This window comes from Peromyscus californicus, unplaced genomic scaffold (assembly GCF_007827085.1).
Source record: "Peromyscus californicus insignis strain IS unplaced genomic scaffold, ASM782708v3 Scaffold_9__1_contigs__length_137607984, whole genome shotgun sequence".
In the NCBI taxonomy this organism is placed as follows: Eukaryota; Metazoa; Chordata; class Mammalia; order Rodentia; family Cricetidae; genus Peromyscus; species Peromyscus californicus.
Genome location: NW_026294617.1, coordinates 78,537,488 through 78,558,766, shown reverse-complemented (window position 1 = coordinate 78,558,766; position 21,279 = coordinate 78,537,488). Strand labels below are relative to the sequence as shown.

The 21,279-nt window shown below is 39.8% G+C and overlaps 1 protein-coding gene across 1 annotated transcript in view; it reads left to right on the top strand.

The window, feature by feature from the left end:
• The window catches only part of Man1a2 (mannosidase alpha class 1A member 2), a 128,643-nt gene that overhangs the window by 27,624 nt on the left and 79,740 nt on the right, over positions 1–21,279 (top strand). The window contains exons 2-5 of the mRNA XM_052730007.1: positions 2,172–2,427; positions 5,157–5,253; positions 10,915–11,033; positions 14,887–14,967. Of these exons, the coding sequence (XP_052585967.1) occupies positions 2,172–2,427; positions 5,157–5,253; positions 10,915–11,033; positions 14,887–14,967 (553 nt within the window). The remainder of the gene's footprint in view (positions 1–2,171; positions 2,428–5,156; positions 5,254–10,914; positions 11,034–14,886; positions 14,968–21,279) is intronic.

Here is a 21,279-nt window from a genome sequence, read left to right as displayed (position 1 = left end):
TCCTAGGCCCTCCGCTTTTCTGACCTGTGTGTATGTCTGTGCTTGCATACAGTAAGTTGGGGAGACTCTTAGCTGAAAGTGACAGAACTGGCAGAAACCCCACAGAATCTGAAAACTGGGGCAGAATCTTCCTTTCTCTTCTCTTTTGATCCATGCTGACAGCTTGTCTTCACGCTGATTGTCTCATGGGTATAGCTGCTACAGCTTCATGCGCCACAGCTACATTTGAAGAAGAGAATAAATAGTTGGGTCAGTTTGGACTTAGTAGCCAAAAGGCTGTTTCCTCAGCTGGCTTTGTCCATTTCTTAATCCACAGAGAAAACTATTTCCTGTAGACCCCTTTTTTCTTGTTTATTAGATTAGGGTTATGTGATTGTCCCTAACTGTGGACAGGTGGGAAAGATTTGGTTGGCATAGATGGATTATGGTGTGTTTCATTGGGCAGGCACAATGTTCTATTTTTGGTAAGCTAACTTTGTATTTTGTGTGAGTGTGTGTGTGTGAGTGTGTGTGTGTATGTTACTGTCTTCTGTTTAACCATCTGTTGAAGGACATCTGAATTTTTCTAGTTTGTGCCTATTATGAAAATAAAGCTGGTATAAATGTTTATATAGACTTTTCTTCCAGTTTAAAAATTATGGTAAAGTCTGTATACTTTATTATGTTGGCCTTCTTGAAGTACAGTGGCATTAGGTATGCTCGCACTGTTGTATAGTCATCAGTCTCCTTCATCTCTAGACCTCTTTTTTATCTTGGAAACAGAAACTCTGTACCCATAAAACAATGACTTCGTCACGCCTACTCCTGTCCCTCGATAGCTTTACCTTCTCTACATACCTTTGCAGCTCTATAGCTTTACCTTCTCTACATACCTCACATGAGTGGAACAGCCTTTCTGTGACAGGATGGCATTGTAGGCTTTTGTGTGAACATAACCGTTCATTTCTGACATAAATGGGCAGGAGTACACTTGCTGGATTCTGTGACAGTTGCATGTTCAGTTTTTTTAAAGAAATCACCAAATTTTTCCCATAGTGGCAGTGCTGATTTACATTCCGTCCAGCATTATTTAGGTCCAGTTTCTACAGAGGTGACTCTGGTCATAATGGATTGTTCCCCCTTAGAGAGTGTCATGCCAGTTTATTTGGGAAGTAATGGCTCTAGCAAGTCTCAGCCCTGATTGTATTCATGTGCAATGGGATGAATTTGAAGAGAAGATTGAGATCTCTCTCACAGAAGTAGAACTGGGGAGAAAATGCAGTTGTTGAGAGTGTGGCATTGCTGGTGAGAGTGAAATGGCGCTGCGCTCAGAAGAAGTGTTTTCTTAAGAAAATGAAACGTGGTATCCCTCATGGAAGGCGCAGCTACACTCTGGCCACTTCCAGCCCAGCGCGTCTACGAATCTAGTGAAAGGTCTGCATAACACAGGTTGAGTGCCCTGATCTGAAACGCCGGCAGGCGTGACATGCAAAAGGTTTCAGATTTTAGAGCATTGAGGAGTAAGGGTGTTTAGATTAGGGGAACACAAACAGAACTTTCAAAACCTGAGAAACTGAAATCTGAAACACTTGTGGTCTCAATTATTTAGGATAAGAAACACTGTATTCACCATTAACTAAAGTAGAACTTGGAGTTTTAGAAAAGGCTGAAGAGAGTTTTAATGATTCTTCATGAGTTGGGAATCATGGCGTCACTTCATCTCAGCAGCATATGCTGCACTGAATAAATAAAGTTCTCTACCTCTAACTTCCCTTCTTCCGCCTTGGTCCTAGGTTCATGTGTTTGTCCCTGTGCTGTTTAACCACTGACTTGCTTCCTCCCCCTTTCCCACTGGCTCCCTTATTGCCCCCATCCTTGCCCACTTTCCGTGGATCCTCTTCAAGTTTCTGTTGTAGTTTTCTCTGTTCTCGCTCGTGGAATTAGAAGGTTTTCTAGGCTTCCTCTTTCCATGTACACTACTTACTCAGCATCAGGAATACATTTTCCTTCTCATCCCACCCTCTATTTCTCCTGCTCTTTGGGCAGATAGGAATTTCTGTCACTAATAATTCTTATCTTTTAATGGTGGTGGGCTAAAAAACAAGCATTAGAATTTTAAGGTTTGGCCTACTGCTCTTTCTTACCATTTTTTTTAAAATTTAAATTTATTTTTATTTACTTTTAATTCACAGGGAAGAAGAAGAGCGTCTGAGAAATAAGATTCGAGCTGATCATGAGAAGGCCCTGGAAGAAGCAAAAGAAAAATTAAGAAAGTCAAGAGAGGAAATCCATGCAGAAATTCAAACAGAGAAAAGTAAAGTAGCCCAAGCAATGAAGATAAAAGAGACCAGAGTACTGCCCCCTGTCCCTGTCCCACAGCGTGTAGGGGTCACTGGTGGAGACCCAGAAGACACCGAGATCAGGAAGAAAAGAGAAAAAATTAAAGAGGTAATGAGCTGAGGTTGGTGATATGGAGTGATTGCAGATACGTGTCTGATTGGATGTTATGTGCTGTTCTATGTTCACGGTGCTTGTTCTCAGTGTAGTTGTAATTCAGTTTCCAGTGGATAGCAAGGACTGGAGCTCTGTCTTCTTCATTGATCATAATGTAAGTTTTTGAAATAAAAATTTGACTCAAGATTGTTTAGATGGTTACTTTACCTTCACTGTGTTAAAGATCTTTGGAAACACAGGACTTTATAATACAGTAGAATCTATGTATAAGTTTATTGAATAAGCAATTTAAAATATTCACTTTGAAGCGGCTGTACCAGGTGCTATGCAGACCCGTCATAGACAAGGTTTTAAACAATTCGTGCTGTATGAGCCATGTTTTAAGGAACACTGCTTTTAGGACCATGCTCTTCCAAAGATTCTTCATGGATTCAAGGATAGGAAAAGATTAAATTTATTTAGCCTCACAAGTCTCAAGTTGTAATTCTAGGAATTACTGACTAAGAGAATACCAGCTCTAGTGAATTTGAGTTAAACTGTACTAACTGGGGCTCCTGATAATTTTGACTATAGTTTACAGTTACACTGCTTGAGAAGAAGCTTCATCAGGTGTTACAGCATCAACAAGAATAAATTTTATTTATACAGGCAGGTATCTCTGCATGTATTCTGGTAGTGGAGATACATTTTTTAACTCGGTCTGGCAGTTTTTCTCACTGCCATGACGTGGTATTTGACAAGAGCCACAAAAGGGAGGGAGGGAGGGAGGGAGGGGAGATGGGTTTATTTTGGCTCATAGTTTGAGAGGACATTGTTGTGTCAGGGAAGGTGAGATGGCTAGTCATGTTGTATCTGCAGTCAGGAAGCAAGAGAGCGGTGAATCCAGAACTCAGCTGGCTTCCTCCCTTCCTCCCCCTTTCCCCAGTTTGAACCAAGAGGAAGAGATGGTACTACTCACTTTCAGCATGGGTCTTTTCTTCCTCAGCGAAGCCTCCCTGGAAACACCCTCACAGACATAGCCAGAGCTGTTTCTAAGTGGTTCCTTATCCTTATCCTCTGAACAAGGGCATTAGGCATGGCTGATTTTAAGTCTGTAATATGCGTTTGTCTCTGTCTCTTTCCTTTTGTTATTTAGTTTTTCTTTGTTGGGAGAGAGTTAGCCATTATCAATTTTGGGATTAAATTATATTATGTAAACCTTGAGATCATGTAATGAGATAATCTTCTTCCTCTTAATGTCTATTCTAATATGAATACAAAGGACTTGATTATCCTACTTGATTCATATACCCATCCAGTCCCTGTGATTAGAGTAAGGATTGGCAGATTACATCCTGTGGGCTGAATTTCTTTCATTTGCCTGTTTTTTGAAAAATCAATTTTAGTTAGAATATAGACATGGCCTATTGGTTACATATTACCTAGGATTGCTTTATGCTTCTGCGACACTTTAAATCTTTTGGTCTCTGGACTAAAGGTAAGAGATTGTGTAGTTAGGCTGAGTCAGTTGGTGGTAGAAGCAAAGCCCCTGATTGACAACCTAGTCATTATCACAGTAAAGAAAGAGGAGCTCTTTCCCAAAGTATTAGCAGTTTATAAAAGGAAAAAATGCCAAATAGCTACCTTTCTTCCCCCAAATAACTTTTGGTTACATCTAATTTGTTTAGTTATTGTGTAGATTGAAATTAAATGTAGGTGTTTTAGTTAGGGTTTCTATTGCTGTGTTAAAACACCATGACCAAAAAAGTAAGTTGGAGAGGGAAGGGTTTATTTGGCGTACACTTCCATATTGATCTTCATCATTGAAGGAAGTTAGTACAGGAACTCAAACAGGGCAGGAACCTAAAGGCAGGAGCTGATGCAGAGGCCATGGAGGAGTATGGTGATATTATATTTTGTACTGAAATGTGATTTTATTTGTACGTTAATAAATAAAGTTGCCTGGGGGTCAGAGCTAATAGCAAGCCATAGCAGAAGCTGGGCGTTGGTGGTGCATGCCTTTAATCCCAGCACTTAGGAGGCAGAGCTAGGCAGATCTCTGTGTGTTCAAGGATACAGCCAGCATGGAGACACACGCCTTTGATCTCAATACCAACCATAGAAGACCTGGAGGTCTGTATAGATGGGCAGTGACGAGGAGGTCATGTGGTTGGGTTTACAACCAATGAGAAGGCAGAACAGAAAGTCTATATAAAGACAGATACACAGGAAGTAGCTCTCTTGCTGAAGAGGACAGCAGCAGCAGTGAAGGGTAAGGTTTTTAGCTCTTAGCTCTGACCTGTTGGGCTTTCATCTCTGCATTGGCTCTGTGTTTCTTATTTAACAAGACAGTTACATCTACAGAGGAGTGCTTCATACTAGCTTGCTCCCCTGGCCTGGTCAGCCTGTTTTCTTATAGAGTCCAGGACCACCAGCCCAGGGATGGTACCACCAACCATGGGCTGGGCCTTCCTTTATCAATCACTAATTAAGAAAATGCCCTAAAGGTGGGGAGGCATTTTCTCAATTGAGGTTCCCTCCTTTCAGATAACTCTAGCTTGTGTCAGGTTGACATAATAGTAGCCAGCACAATAGGTATCCAAAATAAGTGTTAATTGAATAGCATGCTAATGCAGGAAACATGGCAGAATGGGTAAAGATACAATAGCCCAACTCTAAATCATATGAAGTAAAATAGTCTGTGGATAGCTTCAGATGGTGTATTCTACTTTTTCTCTTCTCAGATGATGAAGCATGCCTGGGATAATTACAGAACATATGGATGGGGACATAACGAGCTCAGACCTATTGCAAGGAAAGGCCATTCTACTAACATATTTGGTAAGGTAACTGTTTTGAATTACTGTTTTTTCCTTTATCTTTGAAAACAAGATCTGGCTTTTTAAAGTACTCTCCCAGATCTCTCTTTCTGTGCAGTTATAATTTGAACTTTTTGTTTTGGTATGTCAAGATTTAGTTCTAGTTGTACTGGAATACATAGCTTTGTGCTAGATATTCTATTTACATAGGTACGTCATACATTTATCTAAGGATTTTGAAGCTTTTTTCTGCTTTTTTTTTTTTTTGGTTGCTTAATGTCATGAAAGATAAGTATATATTTGCAGTTTTTTTCCTTCAAGATAGTAAGTACCATTTGTGATCCTCATAAAGGAAAAGGGAACAGCTTAGATAGAGTCCAGAAGTTTAGTATGTAGCACACCAAATGATCTGATTGGTAATTGAGTGGATGATGCTGTTTGTTGATGGCTCGTGTGTGTGTGTGTGTGTGTGTGTGTGTGTGTGTGTGTGTGTGTGTGTGTATGAGCTATGGTACTATGTGGAGAAACACCTCCCCTCCCCAGCCCCCAAGTGGAGATCACTTCTCTTCTTCCATCATGGAGTTCCAGGACTCAAACTCAGGTTGCCAGGTGTGTTTAGTAAGTGCTTTTACCTGCTGAGTCTTGTCCCCAGCCTAACTTTTCACTTTTTGCAAGTTGTGTTTTGCAGTTCATCTCACGTCTTACCATATACCAAGTAGACACTGGTCCTAATCCTGCTTTTAAATAATTTTTTTATTTTAAATTAAAATTAATTATACGATCTCCCCCCTTTCCTTTCCTCCCTCTAACCTAAATCATTCTTTTAAAAACAGAAAAATATTTTAGCTCATGGAGAACATACCTTATGAGAAGAAAGTTGTAGTAAAATGGTAGATAAGAGCCCAAGTACAGTCTTGGGATTTTCAGTAGTCAAAATTAGGTGTTAATAGAGTTTATTAATTGTTTTTGTTACTTTCCAGACAAATAATTTGCTAAGGAAGAACAGATCATTTATTATATTCTCTGTCTAATATTTGTAGACAGAAAGTTTATGGAAGGTTTTTTGAAGTTCAAAAACTGTTTCTTGTTTCTTGCTCTAATCTTTTTGTGTATCCCATTCTTGCTAGTGAATATGGTTTGACAACTTTAAAAATGAAATACTGAAGAGAAGAGCTGTAGTTCTCAGTGTTTCATTTATCACTCCAAATTTAGTATGACTTTGTAAAATTAAAATCCTAGAGCAAACAAACAAACAAACAAAAACCCATAAGTTTTCTTAAATCCGTTCTCTGTACTGTAGTTCGTGTGGACAGGTAGTGCACTTTCACTGACAGTATTCCAGGTTGCAGGGAGTTAACATAAAGCTTGTCTTTCCCTGTAGCTGTCGTTGTAACTGGTTCTTTTATATGATAACTGAAGTCAGTGTCCCCTGGCTTCACTCTAGTTAGTCCTTGCCACCAGAGTACTCTGCAGATTGCAGAAACCCATTTCAAAATGGCTTAAACTAAAATAGCAACTCAGTCACCTCTGTGGAGTCCTGCTGTAGATCTAATTCAGCTCCACCTTTTCCATACCCCCTTTCCTTTGTGTGCTGACATCTTAGCAGGCTAGGTAGGCTTCAGCATTGGAAGTTTCAAGTCTTCATACTACTAACTGCATTTGTAGACTTGGAGAAGCGTTTGGGCTTGTTAGAACTAAGATTGGTAGAATCATTGGTTCTTGTTTTCACTGACTGGTGGGATATAGTCATGTGTCTTCCCCTCCATTGGCTTGCTGCTGTGGACCAGGAGGAGAAGAACGGCACTGATCCTAGTGATCCCGATGGGGTTACTAGAATGAACCCTTGGATTTTCTCGTGTGTTGTGTGCTTAGTGCTTGTCTGTAACTTACTGTCCTCTTGCTTCAGCTTCCTAAGTTGTGGAATTACAGGTCTGTACCACCATGATTGGCTAGCATGGATGCTTTTTATTTAGATATTATCGAGAATTGTGGCGTTATGTTAGAGGGAGGTCTTTTTGCACTTAAAAAGAGGAATTTTGATTTACCAAGTACTGTTTGACATTACTGCATCATCATCATCATCATCATCATCATCATCGGCTTTTTGAGACAGGGATTCTCTCTGTAGCCCTGGCTATCCTGGAACTTGCTTTGTAGACCAGGCTGGCCTCGAACTCAGAGATCCTCCCAAGTGCTGGAATTAAAGACATGGGCCATCACTACCTGGCTTGCAGTGCTTTTTAAAGGCTGCTTTTGACTTTGTATATGTCTGTATATATGTACATGTACAAATATTTTTATCACTTCTGATTTAACTGAGTCTTGATTTGCATGTCATTTTTGTTTTCATATTCATGAAGAATATTTTGTAGTTTTCTTTTCTCCCTCCCCTCCCTCTTTCTCTCCCTCCGTTCTTTTTTTGAGACAGGATCTTACTGTATAACCTCCTGACTGGCCTAGACTTCAGCCCCTGAGTGGTGGGATTAAAAGGTGTGCATCACCACACCCAGCTCTGTATTTTTTTTTTACTGTTTTTGCCTTGGTTTGGTAGCAGGCTGTTGCTGTTTTCAAAATTAGTTGTGAAACTCTGTTTTTCTGGAAGACAGTGTTTAGGATTCATCTTATTTTTTTCTGAATGCTTCATATAATTTTCCAGTGAAACTGGAGAATTTTTTTTTCTTGAAGGGTTTCAAAACAATGTCAGTTTTTCTAATTACAAGGACTAGTCCTTTTAACTGTTTCAACTTTGATAAGTTCTCTCTCTCTCTCTCTCTCTCTCTCTCTCTCTCTCTCTCTCTCTCTCTCTGTGTGTGTGTGTGTGTGTGTGTGTGTGTGTACATGCAGGTATATTCACACTGGGAATGGATCTCAGGGCTGTAATGAATCTTCTTCTGTCCCACCAGCCAGCTCCCAAATAATGACACGGAGACTTCTTATTAATTATGAAAGCTTGGCCTATAGCTTAGGCTTATTCCTAGCTAGCTCTTATTTATATTGATTTACGTTATATCATGGGGCATTACTTTCCTTCCATCTTGCACCTCCTGTTTCCCCTCTGTGTCTCCTGTGCGCCTACATTCCTCCTCCTCTTCTTTTCTCTCCCCAGAAATCCCGCTCATACCTCCTACCTAGCTATTGGCCATTCATCTTTTTATTACACCAATCACAGCAACATGCCTTCACACAGTGTACAAATATCTCACAACACAGGTTCTTGACTAAGTTTAAATACTCTCTATAATGAGCAACATCCCTGAAGTATAATCCTAGTTATTGATTGGAGATCTCTCTAATGTTAGTATTTAGTGCTATGCATTTCCTGCCAACTGCTAAATTCAACTTATCCTCAGATTTTTATGTTATATTTTTATTCATTTAAAACATACCTCAATCTAGAATCCATATGTTGAATTAAATATCTATAGTCTGAACAATCCACTTAGTGTCAAGCCTCCCTGTTTGACCCTGGCTACTTCCCTGACATAGTGAGATCAGATGGTAGTTTTATTTTCTTAGTGAATTTGTATTTCCCGTCAGTGGTGTATAATATTTATGAAATGAGTGTTAGTTGTTTCTTAGTTTTGTTAACATTTGTATAGAGTTGAAACTCAGCCTGAACACTGAGGTAGAATTTATTTGATGAAACTTATAGAATGTGTGGGACTCTTATAGTGAGTGGCTCTTGGGATATTTGCTCAAACATATTATCAATTTAAGATTTGGTAATTTATTGTGAAAATAAAGTAAGACTTTTACTATATGATTCTTTTTATAGCACTGTCTTTCAAATTAGTCATTTGAACCCTTGTTTCTGATTTACTTCTGCCTTTAGCTTCCTGGTTCTTCTACCTTGTTGATCTTGTTTGCTGGTCCCTCTTCTTTCTCAGTCGTGTTGAGTTCATTTACTTTCATTCATTCTTACTAAATAGTACAGAAACTTAAAGTTATTAGTTTTTTTAAGAACCTTTTGACAGTCCCATAAATTAAAAAGCTGTTTTATGCCCCCACACACACACTTTTTTTTTTTTTTTTTTGAGACAGGATTTCCCTGTGTAGCCCTGGCTATCCTGGAATTACCTCTGTAGACCAGGCTGTCCTGAAACTTAGAGATCCAACTGCCTCTGCCTCCTGGATGCTGGAATTAAAGGTGTGTGCCACACCGACTGCTTCATGTGTTCCATACTGTCATTTTTTGGTTTCTTTGACCTGTGGGTAATTTCAGTATTTTTCTATTTTTTTCCCAGGGTGAAATCTTCTGTTATCTAGCTAAACAACCATAGCAATGACCAATAATTTCATTTTAACTTATGTATTTCTTAGCTTGTAGCTTATGGTACAGACTTGTTTTGTATAACTAACTAGGATAGTTCAGAGTATTATTGGAGTATGCAAGTGTAGACAAAGACGTGACCAGTAACCTAGGAACATAGCTGCCTAGAACAATAGAGTAAGAACAAAAGAGTACTGTCAGACTTTAAATGAATTCTATGAAAATTTTGATTAAATACTAAAATTTATCTTTTTAGATGTATTCAAACAATTATATGAGAGACAGTTATACGAATGATTAAATGGCCTGATAAAACTGTTATCTTAGTAAAAAGCTGAGGATCAAGAAAAGTAAACAGAAATTTTGGGTGTAATAACTCAATATGAACATTCTAGATGATACTGACATGAACTGAGTTAGAAGACCAAATAATTGTTACCAGGATGTTGTGTGCTTGTTTAGTTAATGGAAAGATAGATTATTGGAAAAGTGAGGGGGTTATTAGGAACATATGAACAAAAGTGGTATATAACTTATGTACAAAGATAAAAAATGTATATATTGCTTTAAACCATTGAAGGGAAAAATTAGTTTTACCCCCATCCCCCAAAAGAGAGAGAGGACGAAAGAAACGAAAGACTAGTAGGTTGTCCTGTGTATTCAGTGCCTATCTAAGAACCCATTGGGTTTGCTTTGTGCAGTTCTTTCTGAAACTTTAAAATTAGGATTATTTGTTAAAGTGATGGTATCTTGTATTTTGGTTTTCTCTCTATATATTTTTTTTCTTCATGGCTTCCTTTTTTCTCTACCTGGTTTTTTATTATTAAAGACAATTAACACTTATACTATGATCTATTATCTAACCTTATAAATTTATTATACTTATATATTCCCCCTCTTCTAAGAATTTGAACCAGAAGGGCATGGCTTATGTTGTAACTTAGTTTTTCATCTTGAATAGCTGTCCCCTTTCTTGAATCATTACCATTTTTCATACCTTAGTTAAGTATGTGTTTATCTTATATTCTGACCATGACAGAAAACCAAGAAGTGTACTGTTAGTTTCCATTTATTTTTCTATTAGCTCCCAAAATCTTTGGTTTTTTGAAACAGGGTTTCTCTGTGTAGCTTTGTGTCTTTCCTGGAACTCACTCTGTAGCCCAGGCTGGCCTTAAACTCACAGAGATCTGCCTGGCTCTGCCTCCCGAGTGCTGGGATTAAAGGCGTGCGTCACCACCACCCGGCCCAAAATCTTTTGTTTCTATTACCTGGTCTAATAGAAAAGTGAGCAGTGACATTCTTTTTTTATCATTATAATCTTTGATTTACTTTTAATATTTAAAAATCTAAAAATAGACCTTATATATGAAGGGGATGTTTTTAACAACACCTATTTTTTCCTCCTAAATATAGGAAGCTCACAGATGGGTGCCACCATAGTGGATGCTTTGGATACTCTTTATATCATGGGGCTTCATGATGAATTCATGGATGGGCAAAAATGGATTGAAGACAACCTTGATTTCAGTGTGGTGTGTATACTTTTGCAATTCATCTAATCTCTTAAATTAATTATGAAAGGACAGTTTTAATGCTCTGGTATGAATATTTGTATCCTCCCAAATTCATGTTGAAATCTAGTCACTAATATGCTGGAACTAGAAAGGGTCTTTGGGAAGTGACCAGTTTATCAGGACAGAGCCATTATGGATATAATTAGTTCCCTTATAATGTAGTTAGTTCTCAGAGAACTACTTTGCCCCATACATGAGAGGTCACATAAGTACCATCACGAACCAGTTGAGTGGCTCTCACCAGTCACTGAATCTGCTGGTGCTGTTGACCCTGGACTTCTCAGAATCCAGGAAGGTGACGAATACATTTCCATAAGTTATCAGTTGCATATGGTGTATGCTGCTTGATTATAGCGGGCCTCGTGTTTGAAGGTATCACTTGTGCTGTGAGCATGTTCTCAGCAGTTTGTTGAATCCCTGCTAAGTCCTCATTCTTTTGGGATTATCATTTGTTTTGTTATTTTTGGTAAATATTCATCCTTTCTCACTATCTTTTCACATTTCTTGCAATTATCATCTAAGGTAGTGTTTTAGCCAGCTAAAGACATACATACCAGCAGGGGGAGAGTCAATAAACTAAAGTATAACAAACTAATAAACTGCTTTATTAATACTTAGTTTGTAGCATTTATAATAATAGTGGTAGAATAGTAGACTACATCTGATTAGAGTAAGTAGTGGTGGAGTATTGCTAACTTTTGAAGAATTCCTTATTAATGTGACATTCTGAGAAGATAGTCCAGGGAAGCCATGTACATGTGGCTATAAGGCTTACTGTTAATAGATATCATAGCTGAGGATAGAATTTGAGGTTTGAGATTATATTCTCTTGCCTTTTAAAAGCATATCACTATCGTGCTATGTTGAAATGTCTGTTATTCTAGTTGTTTAAAGGTGACCTGTCTTTCTTCCTTGTGTCCCCACTGTACTCTCTAATTCCGTTAGCACATGAGCTGTTGTTCAAAGACTCAAAATGAGGGTTTGTATTTTTACCTACTTTGCAAAATTCTGTCATTACTTTATCTATATGCCTCTTCCCTGTTTCTTCTGTCTCTCCATTTAGAACTTTTCTCACCTTCTTTCTCTAGTGAGGGAAGATAAGACTTTTACACATAATTGTATAGCAATAGATCGTATAAATATTACTTGTGAATATAATTGTGAGGTAAAAGCTATTATTGATTCCTAACTTCTTTTTTAGATTCAGTAGCCAGACAAAAAATTTGATAAGGTGAGATTTTTTGTTCAGAGACCTATAAGAAGTGGTAGACTGATTGACACAGTGAGATGAGGGAAGACAGTGAGTTACGAGAGTAGTAAGTATAAAGTGTCATCAGGCCTCAGGTTTGCCTTCCCCTGGGAATAGCAAGCAAGCCCGTATGATCAAGTCAAACAAAAGAATGTTAAATTAGTGAGATGTCAGAAAAAATGGGAGGGATCTGAACATAATGGATCGCAGTGAGCATTTTACTCAAAGAGCAACCAGAGGCTATTGGACGAGTTGTAACAGAATAGTGACTTAAACACTACTGCAAGATTAAAAATGCGTAGACTATAGGGCACTGAATCTGATATTGAGTCTTGGGCTGTAAGGTTTGGTTGGGTATGGTTTTACTTTTTTTTTTTTTTTTTTTTTAAGTTTTAAGCGTCTTGGGTAAGGCAGAGACAGACCAAGAATTTTTCTCTCTTCAATTATGGCCAAAAGTGTAATTAAAAAAACAAAACCCCTAATTCACAGAGTTCCATTAAACTTGGAATATAGAGAGGAGGGCATATATAAAAGCAAAGAAGTCAGTATGAAGGCTATTGTTACAGTTGTGAAGAAGCTCTCTTTCCCTCTGTTTACTGAATGTCTACTGCATGTTCTGTTATTTGTTATATATTGGAAATATATGAATTAATATTAAGCACTGCTTGCAGGGGTAGTGATTGAGTGAAGGATGCCACAAGACTAACATGGAGCACTAGCACAGAGCCCCTCCATTTCCTATTGGTCCATTTCTTCTCCTGTGACTCCTGCTCAGCTCTTTGTGGCTGCTTGCTATCTATCCTTCTGGGAAGGTCAAGCATTGCTGGTGGCAGGCAGCCTGACCTGTAATGTGCCTCAACTCTATAAATCTCCAGGACTCCTTTGACTTCATTCTCAATGTTGCAGCCAATGTGACCCACCTGGGTGGCTGGATGTCTACAGTAGGGCTGCATGTGGAGATATGGAGGCTAGCTAGTACTTGCCATCTACCTTAAATAAATGAATCAAGATCTCTCACTTGAACCCATAGTTTACCTATTCAGTCAGTCTAGCTAGCCAGCTTGCTCTGGGGATCCCTTCTCTCCCATCTCTGCCTCCTATTTGCTGGGATTACATGGAGGACTGCCATACCTGTTTGGCAGTTAAGGGAGTGCTAGGGATCTGAACTCCAGTCCACATGCTTTCATGGCAGATACTTAACCTGATGAGCTTCCTGCTCGGCCCTAGAAATTTCCCAATATCTATGCCTATCTATACACTTACAGCATACAGACTCTCATGTATAGAATGCTCATTTGTACCAGGCATCAGATCCTCTGGGCCTCAAGTTTTAGACACTTCTGAGGAGCTGCTATATGGGTGCTGGGAATTGAACCAGGGCCTTTGGAAGAGCAGCCAGTGCTTTTTTGTTGTTGTTGTTGTTGTTTTGTTTGTTTGTTTGTTTTTTGAGACTGGGTTTCTCTGTGTAGTTTTGGTGCCTGTCCTGGATCTCGCTCTGTAGACCAGGCTGACCTCGAACTCATAGAGATCCGCCTGCCTCTGCCTCCCAAGTGCTGGGATTAAAGGTGTGCGTCACCACCACCTGGGCCCCTACAGCCAGTGCTCTTAACTGCTAACTCTCCATCCTCTGTTTAGTTATTTTTTTAAGGGTTTTATCTATTGATATTTATTATAACAACTTTTTCCTGTATTTATATGTATATGCACACTGCAGTATGCAGAGCTCATTGGACAGCTTGTGAGAGTCTGTTCTCTCCTTCTACTTTGAAATACTACAAAATTGTTTTATATTACATATGTAAATATTTGTGATAAATTTGTTTCAGTTTGTTTGCTTTTTAGTTTTATGATCTTTTCTTGTAGATAATTTGCATTTTAGGGAAATTTAAAATTCATAATTGATTTATTATAAAATTTTGATTTTATTCTTACAGTATCTGCTTTCTTAAGTTTGCAAGTTGTCACATTTTCTTCTACTTTTGTATTTTGCTTTTTAAATTTCTTAAACATCCATTTTTCATTTTGGTGTATATGTACTGTGAACATCAACATGGGTTTCTGACATAGGAGCTGGTTTTCTGGAGTATTAGTTCATTAACCATAATTCTACTGTTTTCTTGGCATCTCCTTTAATAATTATTAGGCTATTAGGCACTAGCAGAATATTTAATTTTCTTGAGAAGAGAAACAGAGTTTATGCTATAATAATTAAAATAAAAATAATGGAATCATTAGACAAGTTTTATTTTTTTAAGGATTCTGTTATTCAGGAAGTGGAGTCCTTCACAAGGAGCCAATAGTAGTCAATGGTAGTGAATACTGCAATGATTTCACGAGACTGTGTAGGGTCCATCAAAACGGTTCATTCATTTTGGCAGTTACAAAGAGTGCTAGAGGAACTTTGGTGAACTAACAAATAGAAGATGAGGTTGTATGGCGTGAGAAATGAAAAATACAGACTATTAAAATACATTCTGTTTATGAGAGACAGGTGAAGTACTAAGAAACACTTTGGGAACTGACGTGTTTGTGTATGTGAGTATTTTCGCTTTGTCCCCCCAGAACTCGGAGGTGTCTGTGTTTGAAGTCAACATTCGATTTATTGGAGGCCTCCTCGCGGCGTATTACCTGTCAGGAGAGGAGGTGAGTAGGCAAGGAATGCCTGTCTGGTTGCTTAAGAAGGCTCCAACGGCCGTAAAGTGAAGAGCTTTCCTGGCAGCATAGTGTTTTTCTAATTTGAATATCACTAAACTAATCTCAAGATTTTCTTTTAATACAAATTTTAGAATCCACTTAGCTAGTTTTTACAAAATTAAAGTTTTAATTGGGTTTTATAAGCTTAGAGAGAGTTGAAAAATTAATAGATTGGCTCTTTGGATTTATGAGCATTTTGTCTTCATTTTAGACTTTTATTTACGTTTTTAAAAAAAATACTTATTTTATGTGTATGAGTGTATGTCCATATGTATTTCTCTATACTACATACCTGCCTGGTGCCAGTGGAGGCCATAAGAGGACATCAGATCCCCTGGACCTGGGTAGACAGTTGTGAGCTGCCGTGTGGGTGCTGGAAGTTGAACCTGGGCCCTCTGGAAGAACAGCCAGTTCTCTTAACCATTGAGTCATCTCTCCAGCCCCTATTTAAGTTCTTAAAGGGTTTTTATTCGTTGGTATTTCTTTATAGAGCATTTTTATTTATATTTTTATTTTATTTATATGTGTGTGAAGATCATAGGACAGCTTGTGGGAGTCTGTTCTCTCCTTCCACTGTGCGATTTTTCTAGTTTCACTAATTCTGGTAGCTCTAAATTGAATAGATTCTTGGGGATATTCCTTGTGAAGAGTAATATTAGTTAAAACTGTTGTCTTATTTTTCTCTGTAGAGAAGAGTTTTCTTTTTCTTGTCTTAATGCGTTGTCTAAGATGTCCATTATAAAGTTTAATAGGAATTGTCAGAGTTGGGATCCTTGCCTAGCTCTTAGTCTCAGGGAGAAAGCATTTGGTTTTACACTATTAAACATAATGTTAGCTGTATTATCATTATAATAATAATAATTGTTATTATTATTTTGATAGATACTCTTTATCATTTGAAGATGTTCTCTCAAATTCCTCTTTTGCTGGATTTCCCCCCATGAATGGATGTTTTGATATCAAATCATTTTGGCATGTAATAAGATGATTGTGTTTCTTTTTTATTTTTTAAATTCCATCTGTTTGTTTGTTTGTTTATTTATTTATTAGAGAGAGAGAGAGAGAGAGAGAGAGAGAGAGAGCGCATGCATGAAGGTTAGGGGATAGTTTGGAGGAGATCAGTTCTTTCCTTCTACGCTGTGGGTTTTGGTGACTGAAGTTAGGTAATTACCCTGGTGGCAAACATCTTTATCCCCCAGGTGTGCACATGGAGGACTGAAGTTAGTATTGAGTGTTGTCTTGCTTTCTTTCCACTTTGTATATTGAGGTGGGGTCTCTCACTTGAGCTCAGAATATTTAGATTTGGGTAGTCTAGTGAGCCAGGTTGCCCCAGGGAATGCTATACACACATTGGTATTATAGGTGGGCTGTCATGCCCCACATTGCTTTTTAAGTGGTTTCTGAGAATCCAAACTCCAGCCTTCACACTTGTACAACAAATGTTTTACCCCTGTGCCATCTCCCAGCCCTCATCTTTTACTACTTTGTGTTTATCAGTTTGTGTGTTTTGCATAAATAATGCTAGGTTCTTAAAATGAATTGGCACTGTTTTTGTTTTTTTTTTTTTTTTTCCTTTTCTGGTAAAGTTTGTGTAAACTTGATTCTTTTCCTTAAAAGGTAGAATTTTCTTATGAGGTGACTTAAACTTTGATTCTCCTTACCCTCACATTTTCTAACAATGTATTTAATTTGTTTGGTTGATACAACATAGTTGTCTTTGCACAGAGCAGTCTCTGACTCTGTGTACGAACACAGTGATGCCCCTTCAGACATGCCCAGGTATTGGTCTCCTTTCATTGCTGGAAAAGGTTGCTTTAAACACTGTTGTGTGGAGAAAGTTTGGGGTCAAGTAGAATGGTGGGCAGAATGTCCAAGATTGGGCATTCTGGTTTTATCTTTCTGGGGGGAAAGCTAGTTCTCAAAAAAAAGCTTTCTGAAGAAGGCATCCTCTCTTGACCTGGGAAGGAGAAGAGCCCAGATATCCTGGTTGGATGTAGGCTGAATCAGAGGATAGGGTTGAGCAGCAAAAATTGTAGATTCACCCCAGAAGACTGAAAAATGTTTGGTGATCTTAGGGGGACTAAGAGCATGAGCTATAAACTCCAACCTTTTCTAATTCTAAGTAAAAATTTCTTTGCAAGATTAAAATGGAAGTCTAGATCTAGAGCCTGGCTTTCCTTCAGCACTCAGAGAGAAAGCACCAACTAATAGTCCCTCTGGTGGTCAAAGGGAAGAGCCAGAGTTGCAGACCAAGAGATCCATAGGCCCATCGTGTCCACACTCAGACCACTCTTGAAGCCCTATGCCAAGGTCATGGTATAAAATGAAGCTGTAACTGAGTTTTGTAAGCTTTACTTGATAAAATTTAAATCACTGTTTTTCTATTCTGTCCTTTCCCTATGGAACTGTTCCCAGTCTGTTTCAAGGTGAAGGACAGGGCAGGAAGAATCAGAGAGAATGCTGAGTACAGTAAATGGGGTACAGCTGACTGGATCTAACTACCCACCCTCGCTTCTTCTGTAAAAAGGGTCTCTTCCTCTCCCTTTGCTGGATATATGGGCCTTGAGGTAAAGGCCAGGAAGAAGCAAAAGGAAGAAACAGCACAGCACATCCCATTCTTCCTGCTTAAACCTTTTCCAACAAAGAATAAGGAAGTTGAGAAGACTGTAGGAAGGAGACAGCATGGGCATGTGAACTAATCCATGAGGAAGAGGCTGTCTCTTGTCCTACATGCCAATCTGTGATGAACTTTCTTGGAAGGCATGAGAAAGAAAGAATGGGAAATGTAGTGGGTTGTGAGGAGGGCACCTACAGCTGTGATAGAGCTTTAAGGAGCCTTTGTAAGTGTCCCTTGGGAACTGGATGAGAAATCATGGTTTATGTGTGGAATTTTGAGAGGGTTAATACCTAGGAAAGTGAGGTCTTCACTGAGGAGTGACTACTTTTTGTGATATTTGGCTGATTGATTATAGTAGCTAAGGTTCTATAGCATAGGGCTACCCCTCTAGTACCACTTTAGGGGATTTTCTCCAAGACCATCCTTTCTTCTATACTTTTGTGTACAACCAAGAAGAACCCCTATGTGTTTGTAGCAGAGCTTGCTAAACTCCATTTTTCTTTAGCATTTGACCCAATAAAGTGAAGAGGCAGTATAGACTGAGCCACAAGCATCAGCTTGTTTTCATGGGAGCGTCTAGACACAGGGAAATAGAGATCCATACATAGTGCCTTGTTTTTAAGACTTATAAGAATGATTATGTGTGTTTGTGTATATGTGTGTGGGTATGTGCACATATGCTGGTACCCACGTAAGCCATAGAGTTGGATTCCCTGGACTGGAGTTACAGGCCAGCAGGAGCCACCTGACATGAGAATTGAACTGGGGTCTCTGGAGAAACAGTGTGCCCCATCTCTGCAGCCCTTTACTGCCTTTTTTTTATACAACCGTTAAGATTTCTATTTGTCCCACCAGGGTTTTTTTTATTTCTTTTTTAAAATGTGTTTTAAAAATGATTTTTTAAAATATGCCTACTTTTTTTTTGAGACAGGGTTTCTCTGTGTAGTTTTGGTGCCTGTCCTGGATCTTGCTCTGTAGACTGGGCTGGCCTCAAACTCACAGAGATCTGCCTGCCTCTGCCTCCCAAGTGCTGGGATTAAAGACGTGCGCCACCACCGCCCACCATATGCCTACTTTTTAAATATATCTTTGTAATATTTTATCTCCATAATTGACATACTATTTGTACTATGTGTTTGCGTGTGTATATGTGTTCACTGTTGTATTAGAGACTATATCCATGGCCTCTTTTGCAAGACAAACAATTTAGCTATGAGCTATACACCAACCTTGTCTCACCTCTTTTAGATTTATTTATGTGTTTTACCTGTATGTATGCATGTATGTTATGTATGTATGTAGACCATGTACCTGCATGCCTGGTACCAAGGAGGTCAGAAGAGAGTATTAGATCTCCTGGAACTGGAGTTACTATGATTGTGAACCATCATGTGGGTGATGGGAACGGAACGCAGGTCCTCTGCCAGAGCAACAAGTACTGTTAATGGCGAAGCCATCTTTTCAGACTCATACACCAGCTCCTTTAAAAATTTTGGGACAAGTCTCACAAAGTTGCTGAGGTGACTAAACCTTCTGTCTTTTGCCTCAGCCTTTTGAGTAGCTAGAAGCACAGGTGTGTGCTGTCATCTAGCCCGGCTTAAGTGCTTTTGTTGGTGGCATTTTTGAAAATAGCTGCTTTTTGTTCTTTTATATTCAGATGTTTAATTTAGTCTGCTCTGTTATCTGCCTCTAGACCTAACTTCACTGGTATGTGAGAACCTCGTAATGGTATTCTCTCCAGTATTCTTTCTTTTTTGTTCTATCTTTAAGTTTTATGCTAAAATCCATAATATGTTTCTACAATTTTTACTTTTAATGTCAACCCCATTGTAGAGTAGCTATTCAGTGTAAAGGGAGACACTTTATTGACCTGAATTGCAGTGATTTTTGTTAGTCTTCGTTTGTTTACACGTTCTGTATTCTATCCCTTTGTGTAATGAGCTTCCTATAGCACTTTAAAAGGCGATCTGCTGCTAGTGAGTTCCTTCTGTTTTGTTAGTCTCGGTCTTTATTTCTTCCTTATTTTATTTTTTAACATAATTTGTATTGATTCTTTGGAAACTTGGCATCATGCATCCCACTCCCATCATTTCCCAGTCCTTCCATGTCCACCCTCTCCCTTGTTATGTCCCCCCCCCGAAAATTAAAAACACAAATAAGAATATTAATTAAAAACAAACAAAAAGCGAACAAAACCAAAAACCACCTTGACTTTGTTCCTTCATCTCCATTGCCTCTTCGTTTGTCTTAGTGGCGTTAGGAGCTGCAGTGTATCATGCAGTATATACTCTTGTCCAAACAGCTTTACTTGCAAATGTTCATTGTGTAGTGTGTTGTTGGTCAAGTTCAAGGCCTCTGGCTTCTGTTATACCATCAGTGCTGGACCCTCACCGAATCTTCTCTCAGATATCCTACTGTTGTCCTGACTCATGGAGCTCCTGTGGCCAGTCCTTTGATGCACTCCAGCCCATCCTAGATAGAGTAGATGTTGGTGAGTGCCAGCTCAAAGCCCTGGATGTGTGTCTGGGTGGTAGGTGAGTTGGTCATTCCGGGCTGCTGGGACCACCCCCCTCAGGTGAAGGGTGGAGTTAGCTATCCTAAGTGCGGGGACTAGCTTAGCTCTCTTATGAGGGGCAGGTCCAGGGGGTATTGGGGGTGGGGTTTGTGTGGGTATGGGAGGAGCAGGGTAAACTCTCCCCAGGCCAGTGAGGGTCAGGGCTAGCTCAGCATAACCCTCATACTTCAACACATGCTTCAACCTATGATTCAGCACATGACTTGCATGGGTCCTTGTGGTAACACAGCAGTGGACAGCACCACAGACCCTAGGTGCGTCAGGACCATGGACTCAGACATGGCCATTAGCAGCAGCAGCTGGGTCCAGTTGTCACTATGGCCCTGGGTGGTACTGAAGGCCTCTCAGATGGGAATGGGCCCGGCAATAGTGTGGTCCCTGGACTCCAGCATGGCCCTGGGTGGTGCTGCAGGCCTCTCAGATGGGAATGGGCCCAGCAGTAGTGTGGTCCCTGGACTCCAGCATGGCCCTAGGTGGCACTACAGGGCTCTCAGGTGGGGATGGGCCCAGCAGTAGTATAGTCCCTGGACTCCAGCATGGCCCTGGGTGGTGCCCCAGACCCTGGGCAGTTACATGGCCTTCGATGGTAACAGAAGCCACAGACATCAACCCAGAACCTGTGTGCGGTAGGCCCACTGACCTAGACATGGCCCCAGGCCATAGCTTTGGCCTGGACATCACTATGGCCCCAGGTGGCAGTGTAGGTTACTCCATGTATATGACCCTGGCAGGAGCCTGACCCTCAGGCACCGACATGGCCTCAGGTGTCAGCCCAGACCTTGCACATGTGCATTGCCTTCGGTGTTAACAGGAGCCATGGACATTGACACAGACTTTGGTTGTGGTAGGGCTGTGAACCCAGACATGGCCCTCAGCAGCAGCTTGGGCTGGACGACACCCTGGCCTCTGGCAGCACCTCAGATTAGCACCTCCCTCTGCAGCGGCATGTCCCTTGGACCCCAACATGGCCATAGGTAACAACCCAGAACCCGGGCATCCTGTGGCTTTTGGTGGCAACATGGGCCTTGGATATTAACACAGACCCTGGCTGCAGTTGGGCCTCAGCAAC